Source organism: Saccopteryx bilineata, chromosome 3 (genome assembly GCF_036850765.1).
Source record: "Saccopteryx bilineata isolate mSacBil1 chromosome 3, mSacBil1_pri_phased_curated, whole genome shotgun sequence".
In the NCBI taxonomy this organism is placed as follows: domain Eukaryota; kingdom Metazoa; phylum Chordata; class Mammalia; order Chiroptera; family Emballonuridae; genus Saccopteryx; species Saccopteryx bilineata.
The window spans coordinates 23,570,248-23,585,333 of NC_089492.1; the positions used below are offsets into that span (position 1 = coordinate 23,570,248).

Sequence of the window (15,086 nt, forward strand, 5' to 3'; positions counted from 1 at the left end):
CTATTTTCTTCTGCCACTAGGTTCTCTTATCTCCTTCAGCCAACACCCCTTAATTTCTCTAGGCACCATGGGCAAAATCATTAGGTGTAGCAGATCTTCGTTAGAGGTTCAGGGGTAGCAAAGAGTAATTATAGTATGGGGCAGGGGAATGGACAATCAGAGATACTGCAACTCTTGTTTACTGAATGACTCCTCCTCCTCTTAGTCCTACACTGAGTCTGTTCCCTCCAAATGCCTGATTTCTGTAATGCAGAGCACTGTGGGTTGTTACTCCTTCCTGCAATCTTGTTCTAGATATATTTTTTAAAAGCTAACAACTTGGCGTTGCTTATGAAATTGAGGGCTTTTTTACTCGTACACTGTATTGAACTGTTAGGATAGGTTCCCCTATACATACAGAGCATAACTGTGTGGTTCGAGGTTTGGGGAGGAAAGACCACTAGAAGGATGACTTGGGAAAGGTCACAGGGACAGGACTATGGATTTTTCATGATACTAACTACATGTCTGCTAGTTACATGTTTTATTAGCAACTATGCCGTGAGCTATAAAATCTCGTTTCCTTGTTTCCAACCAGCCCCCAAGCCCCATCCCCTCTGACATCTGTCCGTCTGTTCTCTATATCTGTGAGTCTGCTTCTATTTTGTCTGTTGGTTTATTTTGTTCATTACATTCCACATATGAGTGGAATCATACGGCACTTGTCTTTCTCTGAATGGCTTATTTCACTTAGAAGGGATTAAGCAAAGAAAAATAACTTATAAACACAGACAATAGTATGGGGATTGCAGGAGGGCAAGGGGGTGAAGGGGGTGAAGGGGGTGAAGGAGAGAAGAGGGGAGTAGTTGGCGACACAGGGAGACTTGAATTGGGGTGGTGAATGTGCACCTGAAACTGTATAATTTTATTAACAAATGTCATTCCAATAAATTTCAATAATTTTTAAAAATAAAGCTTTTCTGTTTTTTCTGTAGAATAATACTAATAACTGAGAAGATCAGATGACTGATGTTAATAACTCAAGGGGAAAAAAAGCTTTTCTCTAAATCTATTTTATTTACTCACTCACCTAAACAGGCATGGCTCCATTGAATAGCTCATTTCTGGGGATGTGATTTATTATGATGGGTAGGATTAATGGGGACTTCTCTCAGCCTCTTTCTTCCCAGGAGCTGTGCAGACTTCGACATACCTAATTTATCTAAGTGTAAATGACATAACTAGTTTATATAAATGTACAAAGTCTTTTTTTGGTATATATCTAACATAAGGAGTGTTTCTTCTTCATATGGAAGTTTTATAACATTTAGAATATACTTTAATTTTGCCATGATTTGTCTCTCTCCCATGACAATTAGACAATTTTAGTGACAAATATTCTAAAAATACCTTTAGCCTCAAAGATGTGAATATGGTGAAGCCCTGCTCTTCCTCAGGAGCCTGTTATTGGAGTAACTGAACTAGTGCTTTGTATGGGGACAGTGTCCCTCCTGACAGCCTCCCAGGGCTATTCAGTGATGGGAGAGTTAAGTCTATATTCTTCCTCCTTTGAACCTGTTACCAATACCAGGAGAAAAGCAGGCCTCTTGGACTGGTATAAAGACTTACTTGGCTTGCCTGACCAGGCTGTGGCATAGTGGATAGAACGTGGAACAGGGACACTGAGGATCCAGGTTTGAAACCCCGAGGTCGCCGGCTTGAGCACGAACTCATCTAGTTTGAGCGTGGGCTCACCAGCTTGAGCACGGGTCACTGGCTTGAACATGAAATCATAGACATGACCCCATGGTCGCTGGCTTGAGCCCAAGGTTGCTGGCTCAAGCAAGAGGTCACTTGCTCTGCTGTTGCTCCCCCCCCCCATCAAGACACATATGAGAAAGCAATCAGTGAACAACTGAGGAGACAAAGGAGCCACAATGAAGAATTGATGCTTCTCATCTCCCTTCCTGTCACTCTGTCTCTCTCTCTGTCTCTGTCACAAAAACAAACAAACAAACAAAAAAACTTACTTGGCTCAATAAAGTCATTCTATTTTCCTCATGAAATAAAGATATTTTAACTGGAGACAAAGTATAAGTAAACTTGATCTTTAACTGGGCTCTAAGTGTAAGTCTTATGTCTTTAATTGGTGATGTTTATTTATCTTTTATTGATGACTCATGTACAAATCTAGGTTATTACCATTTTGGTTTATTCTAAAATAATGAAAACAGTTTATGTGAAGAATTCATTTTATAACACACATTCCATATTATTGTTATTGAGCCAATAGCATTATCCAATAAACTAATACTCATTAATCTAGTATTGAAGATTTCTATTTACAGGATGCCATAAAATTAATGTGTGTGTTTATTTAATCTGTTCACAGTTCCTGATGATGTATTTGCCCAAAATTATATATGGAAAGGCTCTTATAACTTCAAAGGAAGGAAACAACCCATGACCTTGACAGTGACTAGTTTCAATGCTTCCACGGGGAGAGTCAATGCCACACTCAGCAACAGCAACATGGAACTCCTGCTTTCAGGTATCACATCAAAGAACAATAATGGATGCCTCCATGCCTTCTTTTCCATCGTTTCATCATTGTTTATTAGTGATTTTTATGCTGTGACTTTTTTTTATTATATTAATAATTCATTCAGAAATAAGACTTTCTGGTTTTTGCACTAATGCATAGATATTTCTATACAAATAGAAATCTCCATGATACTGAACAAAACTCCCTCAAGAATATTTTTATGTAGCTTGAATCAGGCATCATGAAATAGAACAGAATGTGAAATTTGAATATAACCGAATCTTCCTCTATTCTCAGAACACCAAAGACACTGCATCTATGACAAGCATTTTATTTTAAGGCCACAAAATCACTTCTTCAAATAAAAATGTTTAGGTGAGCACCATTAGTTAAGACAGTAAAGGTAAAGACGAGACTTTAAACAGACATAAGGGATCCACACCACTATTCATCCGCTCGGTCTTCTCAAGTTTCTGTTTTCTTTATCTGGTGCATGTTTCTCTCATTATCTTTGATGACTGTTTCTTTCTGACATTCAGATGTTTCCTCAAATGTCTTCTTGTCAACAGTATGCCTGGTGACTCTTTTAAAGTAGCCTTCACATTACAAACACAGTAAGACTAGATCTCAGAGATTAGAACAGCATCTGAAACAAATGAGGTCTCACAGAATATTGTCAAAGGAACAAATTAGAATCATTGCTCTTATTTTAAAATATTTTTTAAATCACTCTATTGCAAATATGAGCTACATATAATGTTTAAACATCTTGACTATGTATGTTTCTTAAATACAGCAGTAGTCCTCCCTTACCACAGTTTCACTTTCTGTGGTTTTAGTTTTTACCCAAGGCCAAATGTAGTCCAAAAATGTTAAATGAAAAATTCCAGAAATGAGCACTTCATAGTTTTAAATTGGATGCCATCCTTCATAGCATGATGAAATATCGCTTGGTCTTGCACCATCCTTCTGGTCAGGGAAGTAGTTCATTCCTTTGTTTAGAGTATCCACGTTCTCCGCTGCCTGCCCTTAGTACCCATATCTGCAGGTCAACAGCCACCTCACATTTAGTCACCATTTTTGCATCTTCCCCCTCACTTCCTCTCATCACATAGGCACTCTGCCATCCACATCATCACAAGAAGAAGGGTGAGTACAGTGCAATACAATATTTAGAGAGAAAGAGAGTACACTCGCATAACTTTTATGTATAATATATAGTTATAATTTCTATTTTATAGTTACTGTTGTTAATATCTTACTATGCCTAATTAGTAATTTAAACTTTATCATAGGTATTTATGTTTAAGAAAAAACATTTTATATATATATATATATGATTTTGTACTAATCACAATTTCAGACCATCACTATCAAATTACCTGGCACTCAACCCAGAGTAGAAGTATTAGAAGTTAATATGTATTGTATTTTAAAATTATACATAGCTGCATGATATAATTTGAAAGAAGCTTTATATGAACAAGAGAATTGCAATTCACTTCACTAATGATTTATACAACTTTGAAACAATTTTTTCATTTTCTATAAAAGAGTTGTACAAAATATATATGTAATTGACCCTTGAAATGCATAGACTTGAACTGCATGAGTCCACTTATACGTGGATTTTTTTCCAATATGCAGTTCAAACCCGAGTTGTTCAAGGGTCAGCTAGCAGGTGGAGTTCTCCTGTGTAGAAGGCAGTCTTAAGTTATACACAGATTTTCCATTACATAGGATAGTCAGAGCCTCTAACACCTGTGTTGTTCTAAAGTCAACATACTTACTCTAATCAAGAAGATTTTCAAAACAAATTTTTACAAATATGGAAGAGCAAACAAGAATAATTAGATTACGCATAATTTAATTTGCTGTTACTGCCTCCATGTACATCAGTTATAATATTTCTTAGCAATATTATTTTTAATTACTCATATCTTTTACCTACAAATTGTAATTTATATTTTGTCAAGATTTATTTATCATTATCTTTGTATTCCCAGCATATTCATATGATACCTTATTACAGAGGCAGAAGAAAGATAAGGAAATGAATGAATAAATGAGTCAAATTTCAATCATCAGTTAATCACAAAATTTTACTTAGAACCTTATTTACTATTATTTCTCTGAACACATTTATATTCAACTTATTTCTATTCTTAAAATATTCACCATTTAAGATAAAAAATAATTGTATATATATATTTTTTTTTTTTGCTTCTCTCTTGTATGTTATTACCTATACTGACCTTGTTGAACTAAAAATTCTACTTGATTTTTCAAGACCCAGTTCAAATGCTTTTGTAAAATAAGGATTTCATTATCCCTCCAGTGTGTATGATCCCTCTCTGTTCTGGGCTTTTATTGATTCTACTCTCTCATGTATTTTAGTTAGCTGTGTACCTCACTTATATATCCCACTTAACAGAAGTGCTTTTTAAGCATAGTATCTTTTTATAGGAACGGCATGTATTCATCTTTGTGGATCCAGGAGCATCTAGGATATTCTCTTTCAAATGGTTGGCACCCAATTTATTTTAAGGGAAACATAAGAACTTTTAAAATTTGATTTATATCTTTAAAAATTTTAAATCTGTTTTGGGAAATAATTTTGTTTGCAATATCATGGAATGGTGTTATTAGGACAGTGATACTTAATTGTAATAGCATCGGTCATTTACACTCCACAGTGGAGACTTACGTTGAGAATTCCTGCTGGAAGACAAATCATTTGTATATTGCAGGATTTGTGAATAACATTATGGACAAAACTGGCCTTGACTTGGCCTTGTTTTATTTCTTTCCCTATCATATGCATTACATGATATATTTAAATAGTTACAGAGAATAAAATGAAGCATACTGTTTTTACAGGGGTATATAAAAGCCAGGAAGCTCGGTTAATGTTACACATCTATCTTATTAAAGTACCACCTCATGCTTCTGTGAAGAAAATGAAGGAAGAAAATTGGGCTATGGATGGCTTCGTAAGTATAGGTCTTTAAAAGTCTGCCGCTGATTTTAAGAACAAATTTGTGATAAGGTTTGTCATTAATATTTCAGAAAAAAAGGTAATTTTCTAAATTTATCTAATTATGAACATCTATATATGTGTGTATACACACACACAAAAAAATGACAAAATTACTACTATGGGTATGTTTTTTTTAATGACAATGTATTTAGTAATCTAGAGTGTTAAACCTAGGATTCTAGTTAGCTTTGTTTACTTTTGTAACAGTTATGTGTACAGGAATATATATTTTTGATGGTTTCATTAAATGTATTTTGTCTAGTCAATACTATAACAAATAAATCTAGTTAAAATATAATTCAGTCTTTGTCTAGAACCACTATTCAAGCTATATGCAACATGGTAACAAAAGGCCTCAGAAAAATTAAGCATGCCCATTAAATTTAAACAGAAGTTTAGAATATTTTCTAAAATTGTCTACCAACAGGAAGTTATGCAAAGCGCCTCGTGTGCAGAGGTAGCTGACATAGCTTCACCATGGAGTCACCGTGTCCTATTCAGCCACTTATGTGGATGGAGTTTCTAAATTGGAAGTTGGAAACATGTCTTACATTCACATACTGCCCAAGAGCCTTTGTTAAAAAACAGACTTGAGAGAAAGATCTCTGACAATACTCTTTCAAGTAACAAGCCTTCTTTTACAAGGAAGGCCTAGCAGAAAAGAAGATATATAGGAAGAGATGAGCTTCATAGTAAGTTTGGTACCTGAGGAAAAAATGTTTATTCTGTTTCCTATTTGAGCCATTATTCAGGGAGTTGAGACTAACTCTTGTCTTCAATACATTTAGGTTGTTTAGCTGTATTATTTAATATAAAAACAAAAAGAATGTATTTAAATATTAGAGTTTGAGCTATTTTTAAAAACATGTTTTTAAAAATGGCCTTGCCCAGAATATGATGACGGATAATAAAGAACAAATTTTACCTCTTGTGTTAATATATCAGACTTGAATGGATGGTTTGGTATAATATTTTGTTATTTTGCTCTTAAGGGGAGGCAGTCAAATTGTTTTTGTTTCTTTCCTTATTATTATTATTATTTTAGTTTTACAACTTTTATAATAACGTACATAACTTAGCTAGCTAATTACAGCTAATTAGAACAAACTCCAGGGTAAATCATTATTACTACTTATCAGGACCACTGAAATGTTTCAATTCCTATTTTATCTATTAGATCAAATGATACTATGCAGGCAAAGTATTTTTAAACTATACTAATAATTAGCATCTACAACATCAGACATAGCCACAAAAGCTGAGAGTCAGTCAACCGGTATTTAGTTCTTGCTAATATGCCTAAGATTGGTTGTGGCTAAGCTATTGTCAATTTCACCCATATTCCATTGGTTCTACTTGCAACCCTGGGAGCATGCTCAGATCTGCTCCCGGTGTCTAGTTCCAGGGCCCAGGATGAAGGGCGGCAGCCGTCTGGAGCACATTTCTTTTTTGTCAGAGGTCAGAATCACTAAGGGGCAAAGCAGAGAACACATGCCCTCCTTTTTTTTTTAAGATTTTATTTGTCGATTTTAGAGAGAGGATAGAGAGAGAAAGGCAGGGGGAGTAATGGGAAGCATCAACTCGTAGCAGTTGCTTCTCATATGTGCCTTGATCAGGTCAGCCCAGGGTTTTGGACCTGTAACTCAGCATTCCAGGTCAAGACATTATCCACTGTGCCACCACAGGTCAGATAAACCTTCCTTTTTTAACAGCTTTATTGAAATGTAATTACTATACCCCAAATTTACCCGTTGAAAATGTTAAATTCAACACCTCATAGTATATTTACAGATGTGTAACCATCACCACGGTTAATTTTATTTATTTATTTATTTATGTATTTTTTTCGTAGCTGGAAACAGGGAGATAGTCAGACAGACTCCCGCATGCGCCCGACCGAGATCCACCCGGCACGCCCACCAGGGGGCGACGCTCTGCCCACCAGGGGGGCGATGCTCTGCCCATCCAGGGCGTCACTCTGTCTCCACCAGAGCCACTCTAGCGCCTGAGGCAGAGGCCAAGGAGCCATCCCCAGCGCCCGGGCCAACTTTGCTCCAATGGAGCCTTGGCTGCGGGAGGGGAAGAGAGAGACAGAGAGGAAGGAGAGGGGGAGGGGTGGAGAAGCAGATGGGCGCTTCTCCTGTGTGCCCTGGCCGGGAATCAAACCCGGGACTTCTGCATGCCAGGCCGACGCTCTATTACTTAGCCAACTGGCCAGGGCCTCCACGGTTGATTTTAAAATAGCTGTCTCACCTGAAAAAGAACTACCATGTCAGTTAGCTCTCATCCCACCCAGCCACCCCTCATCATCACTCCAGCTCTAAGCAGTCACAAATCTATTTTCTGTCTTTATACATTACCCTGGTTTGGAGTTTCATATTTAGGTGATTGTATAATATGTGGCCTTTTGTGACTGACTTATTTAACTGATAACAGGAATATGTCTCTTCTGACCTAGGCTTGAAATTGACATTGTCAATTCCATCCACATTCTTTTGGACAAAACAATACACAGGACCAAACCCAACTGAATGAGATGGGAAGTACACTCTTCCCATGGAGTCCGGTGGGAGTAGGAAGAAGTCATATATGCTAAACAGTAGCTTAATCTAAAAAAAACAATATTGTCATACTTTAATTTTAATTGGTTATTTGCTTCCTCCTGTTTCATCATATCCTGGCCCTTTTTATAAAAAATAGTTTTCTTATCATAAAAGAAATAAATATCTATATCATTATATTAATAATTAACCCAATTTTCTTAGTATCATAATTATCTAAAAAATGAAAATTTTGATTTTAATGATAGCAAATTTATACAATGTTCTGTGTTTTATACAGGATGAAAATCTAGAGGAAGGAACTTTGCATAATATTTATTTCAGAACAAAATTGAATAGTTACTAAGGCTGGAAAAATATAGCTATGGGCCAGTCTTCACATTTAATCAAATTATAAATATTTTTAGGTTTCTGCTGAGCCTGATGGAGCCACTTATGTGTTTCAAGGATTTATTCAGGGCAAAGATTATGGGCAATTTGGACTACAACGACTGGGTAATGTATTCATTTTCATTTTCAGGTAGTTCCTTTATTACTGCAGACTTTACAAGAAAATACAGGGGATTCTGTATATTAGGCACACTTCCTATATTTTAAATTTTACATTGTCAGGACTACACATTGAGCCATTTCGATAGCCTTTTAAATAATCTCATTCTTCAAAACTATTGGTTCTCTATGTCCCACCTCTGTACAATGTGGTTTTTCATCATATTTCTAATAAATATGACAAACTGTCTTGCCCTTAAGCAAGTGAAAAGGAGAAAAAGTGATATAGATATAAAGGAAAATATTAAACTGTAAGTTATATTATCTTATCTCATGAGAACTATAATACTTCTCCAGTTTGAATACTGTAGCATTTTCTTACTCTTTGGAACATGCAATGGCACTGTGAGAAACTCACAGGGTCCGAAAAGGGAAAATTACTTTGAAGAATGTGTCCCTACTCAGGGCTTTGTGCTCTTCCGATATGTAAATTTGCAGTGGTGGGAGGCCAAGGGTTTTGTCATTCTAATTCCCAATACCGCTAAAATGTGTGTATGCATTTAATGGTCTTGCCTGAAATATATTTATTACCATAGTTTTGGGTACATGGTAATTTTCTCTCTTTCCTTTGGGTGTAATATAGTTTTGGGTATCTAATATTTTTGAGTGTATAATTTTCCTAGTTATACTGTCTCCCATTATCATATTGTGATATTGACAAATTAAGAATAAATTCAGGCTCTCTAAGAACTACTATTTGACATTTTTATTACAAATTTAATTACTTTGAACTTTTATATAAATACTCTGAGTCCCTGGAAAAATAGGTATGAAATAAGGAACTCACTTTTTATGCCTGGCCTAAGGTATCCCTTAATTTAATATAACTATTAAAAAATGAATTAGCTTTCTCTAAATGAACAATAATATGTATCGTTTGAGATGTCTTTCCTAAAATTGTGTTACTTTTAAAAACAGGATTGTGGTACTATAACACAGTCGTGTAATTAAATGCAAGTTGTTGTCATATATTATTTCCAAAAGCATCTCAAATACTACACGTCTAAAACAGAACCTTTAAAAAAGGAATTGAACAGGAACTGTTAGTTGTTTTCTCTTTACACCTGTGCCAGCGTGTTGACAAACCTGATGTTTCGCATCTTCAAACTGTGAAGTGTCATCGCCATTTACTCAGCCCCCAGTTAAAACACTGAACCTGTACCTTCTTACCTCTTTCATGCACACACATTTTGTTGATTTTAACTATAAAATGTTCTCCTAAATCTATATTTTATGCTCTTCCTAGTGTTCTTTATTTCATATCTTTTTTTTTTTTTTATCTGGATTGTTACTGCATCCTTCAAACCACTGTGGCTTCCAGTCTGGACTCCCTGAAGTCCACCCCACCAACCCCAGTCACTCTTCTAAATCATGTGTCTAATCACTGGACTTCTCCTTTCTGGACACCTTCAGTTATCTCTTACTGTAAATGAGCAGTAGTTTAGGACTCCGTAGAATATTTATGCCTGATATTCAGTCTAGCCATGTTGACCATTTTAGCCTCCTATTTCTACCACAGTTCTTTCCACACATCTATGCCTAATGCTCATCACAGCCTGTAAATACGCCAGTGACCTTCCCATTTCTAGCTTTATGATGGCCCTGCTTCCTCCTCCATTCATTATTCGACTGAGTCTTCAAGGCCATGCTCATATTGTGTATCCTCCAGAAAACATGCTTACATACCACCAGATGGAGTTACTCTTTCCCTTTCTAAAGCCCACTGCTCATTAATCCATGCCCAATTCATCCACTTATTTATGTCTTAGTGTTTTGCCCACAGTTGTAGGTACTCATCACTTCAGAGACCTTGCTTATTTTTTATTCTGTATCCTTTCCTGAAAAAACACCTTATGCAGAGTATCACTGGGTAAATGTGTAGAAATCAGCTGAAGGAGTTTCATGAATTATTTCTTTGTACTATGTACATTTCTGAGCGAGAAACATATTACTGGATTAAAATAAAAGTCAATGGTGATAAAATTGAGTTGATTATAGATTTATAATTTATATTTTATTTTATAGGTCTGAATATGTCAGAGGGTTTAAACTCTTCGAATCAACCTCATGGTACAAATAGTAGTTCTGTGGCCATTGCTATTCTTGTGCCTTTTTTTGCACTTATATTTGCAGGATTTGGATTTTATCTTTATAAACAAAGGTAAGGGCTTTTTAAAAAAAAATGTATTTTATCAACTAATATTTCCCAAATCTTTATTCATGTTCTTTTTACTATTCTACTTCAAATTCTAATTTCCATTCTTTTTTCTGGGTTGTTGGGAATATCTGTGAACCAAATATCGCCATAGTTGTTGAAAACCTTCTTTTCCCCGCCAGTCTCTTTATCAACCCAATATGCACACAGCACAAGCTGCTCTGTTAAATTGCACAAGCATTCATCTTAACCTTTTCTCCTTTTGCCTAGCAATTTCCTACTGCATAACTAATTGTATGTTAATTTTATGTAATTTATCTTGTTATAAATACACAATGAGACTTCAGAGATACAAAATCTAGGTTAAGGTTTAAATTTAAAAAGTGATATCTGCTGACAGATTTATTTAGAGAACTAAAAAACAACAACAACAAAACTTTGTCCAAATGCCTTAGGTCACATGACAATACTGACCAACTTACCCAGGCTGGTAGTTGGTAGATTCCTCTAATTCTCCTGAGTACCTTCTTTTGCTTTAAGAAGATTATGCAATTAATATGTTATATTTCCCTCACGTCTAAGACTACACATATTATTAGTTCTTTATATTCATTACCTCTATTACAACATACTGGTGAGGGGCTTCACTATGCAATTCTCCACTACTTAGGACCATTCTTATCAAGAAAAATGTGTAGATAACCAGATAATTACATAAATATTACCTAAATGCATTTTCCCCCAAACTCATGTTTTTATTATAAATATCAGTCTCTGTATTATCTAATAATATTAGTATTACATAAATTTGTAATAATTGTGTAGCTGATTAGGCCTTGTCAATGTCATATTTTAATGATGACTAAATAATGACTAAATATGTTTATAAAGCAACCTATGACAATCTTTTTTAGTATGTTGATAAGACACCCATGACAGAAAACTATTTAAACCATCCTATGTATAGTATACTCAGTTGTCAATAACTATTTAGAAGGGCTCTTTTCATGACTTGAGTATCAGTATTGTCATTTCTTCTTTGAGATTTTGAATTTCTGTCCTCTAATGTACATCATTTTTTAACAAATTGCATATTTTAGTCTTGGAGTTACTCCAAATACCTTCTTAAATTAGGCCCCAGCATTAATGTCCACTGCTCCTGAAATCCTTTTCTGTTTAGTGTAAAACCAGCTCTTTGCTGTCCTTTAAGCCTCAGATTAAATCTTACCTCCAAAGACATACTTTTCCTACTATTTAAAGTGGCTCCCCATTACTTCCTATCATAGCAGTCATTTTCCTTTTCATCAAAACAACTCTGATTAGCTTTTTATTTTTGTTTTTTAATTAATTAATTTATTTATTTAGTGACAGAGACAGAGAGAGAGTCAGAGAAAGGGACAGACAGATAGGGACAGACAGGAAGGGAGAGAGATGCGAAGCGTCAATTATTCATTGCAGCACCATAGTTTCTCATTTATTGCTTCCTCATATGTGCCTTGACCAGGGGCTACAGCAGACTGAGTGACCCCTTACTCGAGCCCATGACCTTGGGCTCAAGCTGGTGAACCTTGCTCAAAGCAGATGAGCCCAACTCAAGCTGGTGACCTTGGGGTCCTGAACCTGGGTCCTCTGTGTCCCAGTCCGACACTCTATCCACTGTGCCACTGCCTGGTCAGGCTGTGTCATTTATTTTTAATGTATTCTTTGTTTTCTGTCACTACAGTCTGAGCTCCATAAAAGTATAATGATTATGCTTTTAAAAAGTACATTTTTTTATGCCTGGCCTGTGGTGGCACAGTGGATTGAGCATCAACCTGGACCACTGAGGTCACCAGTTCAAACCCCTGGACTTGCCTGGTCAAGGCACATATGTCAAGCATGAAACAACTAAAGAGAAGCAACTATGAGTTGACACTTCTTACTCCCCCCTCTATGTAAAATCAATAAATAAAATCTTTTTTAAAAAACAGACAAAAAATACATATTTTTAATGCCTAGGATCATGCCTGTCACATAATGGATACTCAGTAAATATTTTATAAATGAATGAATAAATAGTAATGAGATTTGAATTCATCATTATCACAACTTATTTATATTATTCATGCTAATTCATAATAATAATTTATCATTTTACAAGAAAATTTATAATAGCCCTAATGTATCATCTATTAATACTTGTGTTACTCATATTGGCTCTGTATGCAAATGTGAAGTACATGTAACTAAAGTCACTCAGGATTTAAAAGTGACAGGTAAATCTTTCAAATTTGATGTACTGAGATTATGATATGTCAGTTAAGTTATATTATCAGTTAACAATGAAAACTCAAATATATTATGTTTGAACCCTACACTGGGGTTTCTAGAAGAAAGCTAACACAAAGCAATCAATGTTCTCATCAACAGGACTGCACCCAAAACACAGTACACAGGATGTTCAGTTCATGAAAACAACAATGGCCAAGCAGCTTTTGAAAACCCCATGTATGACACCAATGCAAAGACAGTGGAAGGGAAGGCTGTACGATTCGATCCCAACTTGAACACAGTCTGCACAATGGTATAATGTGGCAACCCTTCGCCTTCTTCAGAAGCTTGGAAGTAGACACACAAAACAGTGCACATTAGTTCACTGCTAAAAAATAATTAAAGCACACTTTTCAGGACTTGCTGGGTCACCTTTTCCTGAGGAATGATAGAGAAGAGTGTTTTTCATAAACCGGACCATAATTCTTCTTCATGTTTGCCATGGAGAGTTTTACAGAAATTTCGGCTGCACTCTGAGAGTGCTTACTCACAGTTTATTTGCTTTTTTAAAAAAGGAGATTATTCTAAAACATAGACTTATTTGCATATATTGGAGGAGCATCCATATCAGTATTTCTGTGCTTTATAAACTATATTAGAGGGACTGGGTTTAAAAAAAAAAAAGATATAGGGTAGATAATAAGAGCTATACTTACAAGAGTCAGTAGATGACTGACTTCTCTTTAACCGTTGTACGCTTCACCACACCCATGAGTCTGTATTTCACACCAATCTGTTGGCTATTTGTTATTGTTAATTGAGTCATTGTTTTCCTTATTCCCATGGTTATTTGAGATTGAAATATTTATGAGCTAATTTATGCCACAAAAGAGATAAATTGTCCCACTCTGATTTGACTCTTTCTGAGTTTTGTTCTTTGGGATCACATTCCTATTCTTTTTTAGACTGGTTGTCATAGTTTGTGCAAATGACAAGATCATCATGCTGTCCTCCTGATTTCCCTCATTATGTTGTGACTAATAGCTTTGCTTCAATCAGTTTTATCACCCAGAAACCACTTTAGCTGGCAAAAATTATCTATAATGATGATTTTTCAGTTATCTGAGACACCAAACTTATCATCCTTTACCAAACATCCCAATGTTTTTGAATGACCAAATAAAACCTATTAATTTATTATAATTAGTTTATAATAATTATCATTATCCTCCCAATTAAGCCTTCAACTTTATTTCATATTGTTTTGAACTGTTATCTAACAATGAGTTAGACATATATTTTGGACAGCCCCTGAGCATAATGACAAAAAAAAAAAATCTCTTTCAAATCACTGATATAAAGATTTTTCTAAAAATTTTGATTTAACAAATTTTCATATATTTAAAAGATTTATACTCTTCTTAAATAACAGGTTCAGATGTGACAGGTTTCTTTCATTGTGTAATTAAGACATGCATTTGCAAGTTATTGGTGGCTCATTTACAACTGTCTCACAGTAATGCCAGCATTTTGATTTAATAGGTCATTGTCTTCTTTTATAGCATGTTTTACTTCATTGAGTAAATTACATACCCAGTGTGAACTCTTTGTTGTTGTCCCTTTCGAATATGGATAACTCTGTAAACTGTCTTGACGTTTTGTATCATGAGACAGAGTGCCTAAGAGAAATCATTGCACCCAGGAGCAGAACGCTGCTTGGATCTATCTCTATGTTTAGTGAATTTCTTGTAAACCATTTTGAGATACTTTGTTTTGGAAATTCATACAATTTTCTCAACATTGTACTCTACTGACAGGATGCTGTTTTAAATTTTATGCCATTAGTTATTTATTCTTGTTTATTCAAATGACTGCAATAACAATGATTCATTCATTAATGTTAAGGTTAATACATTTAAGATCTTGTTTAAACAATGTTTCTTCTGCAACTGGCTACTCCTCTTATATTAATGCATACACTTTTGTAAAGAAGTATATTTTTATGAA

General features: G+C 35.1%; 1 protein-coding gene across 3 annotated transcripts in view; it reads left to right on the forward strand.

The window, feature by feature from the left end:
• The window catches only part of CSMD3 (CUB and Sushi multiple domains 3), a 1,246,722-nt gene extending 1,232,750 nt beyond the window's left edge, over positions 1-13,972 (forward strand). For all 3 annotated transcript variants that reach the window (XM_066265798.1, XM_066265799.1, XM_066265800.1), the window contains 5 exons: positions 2,372-2,530; positions 5,405-5,517; positions 8,533-8,620; positions 10,700-10,835; positions 13,239-13,972. In XM_066265798.1, coding sequence (XP_066121895.1) covers positions 2,372-2,530; positions 5,405-5,517; positions 8,533-8,620; positions 10,700-10,835; positions 13,239-13,398 — 656 coding nt within the window. In that variant the 3' untranslated portion in view covers positions 13,399-13,972. The remainder of the gene's footprint in view (positions 1-2,371; positions 2,531-5,404; positions 5,518-8,532; positions 8,621-10,699; positions 10,836-13,238) is intronic.
• The last annotated feature ends 1,114 nt before the right edge of the window (positions 13,973-15,086 follow it).